Below are 1,842 nucleotides of genomic sequence, written 5' to 3' on the forward strand. Positions count from 1 at the left end.
ATATATATATATACACACATATACATTTTCCTGCTGCAGGAGTGAAGGATCCTCGTCTCTACTCCTGTCCGATCTACAAGAAACCGTCCAGGACAGACGTCAACTACATCGCAGCGGTGGATCTGAAAACTGCGCGCCCTGCTGATTACTGGATCCTCCGGGGTGTGGCTCTGCTCTGTGACATCAAGTGACCACGTCATAATAACACCCGGCTGACTGTCACCAGGACCACATTATACACGTAAACAGGAAACACTCCCAAACACTCTCACGGCCTTAGAAAGTCCCTGCATTCACGACCAAAATAAGGAATTTTAAATATTTTCTCTCAGTGACTCACATGAAAAGGTTTTGGAAGAACATACACTGAAAAAAACTAAACTCAAATGGAATTCTAATAGTAAGGGTGTGCCAAAATATCGATACTATGATACATCGCAATATTTCGTCTTGGCGGTACGTTATCGATATACTGGCGACAAATATCCAAACAATAAACATACACTCGTTCTAAATAGATTCGCTCACAAAAACCTGCTGCGTTTTTTCAAACGTCCACATGATGGCGCCAGAGACCATGGCGCTAGAGGGCGCGAGCGCAGAAACGTCTGGATTTACATATGCAGGGACCCCATTTGTACTGCGGTACTACGGTTATGATTGTTTGGAGTTTGTGGCAGACAGATATTTTCTCCCGGGGCGGGGGTGTTCTCTAAATTCTGAATGTCTTCAGTGACGATGTATCATGGACAAAATGTATCGCAATATATTGATCACTGCAGAATTTATGTATTGTGATATTATCGCAATCATAGCCCAAATATCGTAATGGTATTGTATCCAAAGGTACCTAGCGATACCCAGCCCTACATATTAGTATCTTATTGTTATATATAAATGAATACCAATTTGTAATGTAGGGCTAGGACTGTACAGCTGATGTTTTGTGTTCTCGTCATGCTTGCTGTTAGGACTAAATATAATTGATGTTTTTTCTCCGTCCCAAAATTAAACCACTAAAAACAGAATAAAACTAAAAGCACATCACATCACGAAAAAGAAAACCCATTCAGATTTGTTTTTTAATTCAGAGGCAAATTGTAGAGAAAAGTGTGTTGGTATAACATATTTGGTCTAAACATTTAAATCAGAGTTGCCAAATACAGTCTCATAGGTGAAAGTACAATTAGCGCACATTCTAAAGTTTTATTCAGAGAAAGAAGAACCTGTTAGGCATCCATAATTGCCACCAAAGTCACCATAAATGTGAGAAATTCATTGTAGTCGACCACATTGTCCTTGTCCTGGTCCAGCGTGTCGAAGAAGTCGTCCAATTCCTTTTTGTTGGCCTTTTGGGAGAAAATCAGACCGAGATGTAATAAAGCTGCAGCAAATACAACAGAAGAATACAGACAGGGAAGGGAGGGGGGAGTTGTCGTGTGTGACGGTGGTTTGTCTTCCCACTCACCGATCCTGTAATGCCAAACTCCTCACGCAGCAGTTCACTAAGTTCCCTTTTGCTGAGACTCCTGCCGTCTCCGTCTTTTCCGGCATATTGAGCAAAGATGCCCTTGATGGATCCCAACAACTGCAGGAGTTTGGCCATGTTGGCTGGGAACAGAAAGAAGCATCTACAGCGTTAACACATTGTAGCAGAAGTGAAAGGGGAACAATAAAAAAGGAAAAATGAAAGTTGATCTCTAACCAGAGAGACCTGAAGGCTTTCATTATCCTGTTCTTCATTCAATTTCGTACTTCTGCCTTTTTTGTTTCTACTGTTCTCTTCCTCTCTGCACTCTCTTCATCATTTCATTCCTCCCTTTCCTTTTCTCTTTTCTTCCT

The 1,842-nt window shown here is 41.4% G+C and overlaps 1 protein-coding gene across 1 annotated transcript; it reads right to left on the reverse strand.

The window, feature by feature from the left end:
- Positions 1-1,063: 1,063 nt before the first annotated feature.
- Positions 1,064-1,635, reverse strand: LOC103399083 (protein S100-A6-like). The gene is made up of 2 exons (XM_008337827.3): positions 1,469-1,635; positions 1,064-1,349 (listed from the first exon to the last, which is right to left on the reverse strand). The coding sequence occupies exons 1-2, from the start codon at positions 1,604-1,606 to the stop codon at positions 1,230-1,232; spliced, it is 258 nt and encodes an 85-aa protein (XP_008336049.1). The 5' UTR covers positions 1,607-1,635; the 3' UTR covers positions 1,064-1,229.
- Between the last annotated feature and the right edge of the window lie 207 nt (positions 1,636-1,842).

Source organism: Cynoglossus semilaevis, unplaced genomic scaffold (genome assembly GCF_000523025.1).
Source record: "Cynoglossus semilaevis isolate Cse_v1.0 unplaced genomic scaffold, Cse_v1.0 C19238494, whole genome shotgun sequence".
NCBI classification, from domain to species: Eukaryota; Metazoa; Chordata; class Actinopteri; order Pleuronectiformes; family Cynoglossidae; genus Cynoglossus; species Cynoglossus semilaevis.

What these genes read in the sequence shown, in the direction of transcription:
- LOC103399083 (XM_008337827.3), bottom strand. Translation starts at nt 1,606, where the DNA reads ATGGCCAAACTCCTGCAGTTGTTGGGATCCATCAAGGGCATCTTTGCT. An exon ending in AGTTTGGCATTACAGGATCG is followed by an intron (nt 1,350 to 1,468) that starts GTGAGTGGGAAG and finishes TTCTCCCAAAAG; the next exon opens with GCCAACAAAAAGGAATTGGA.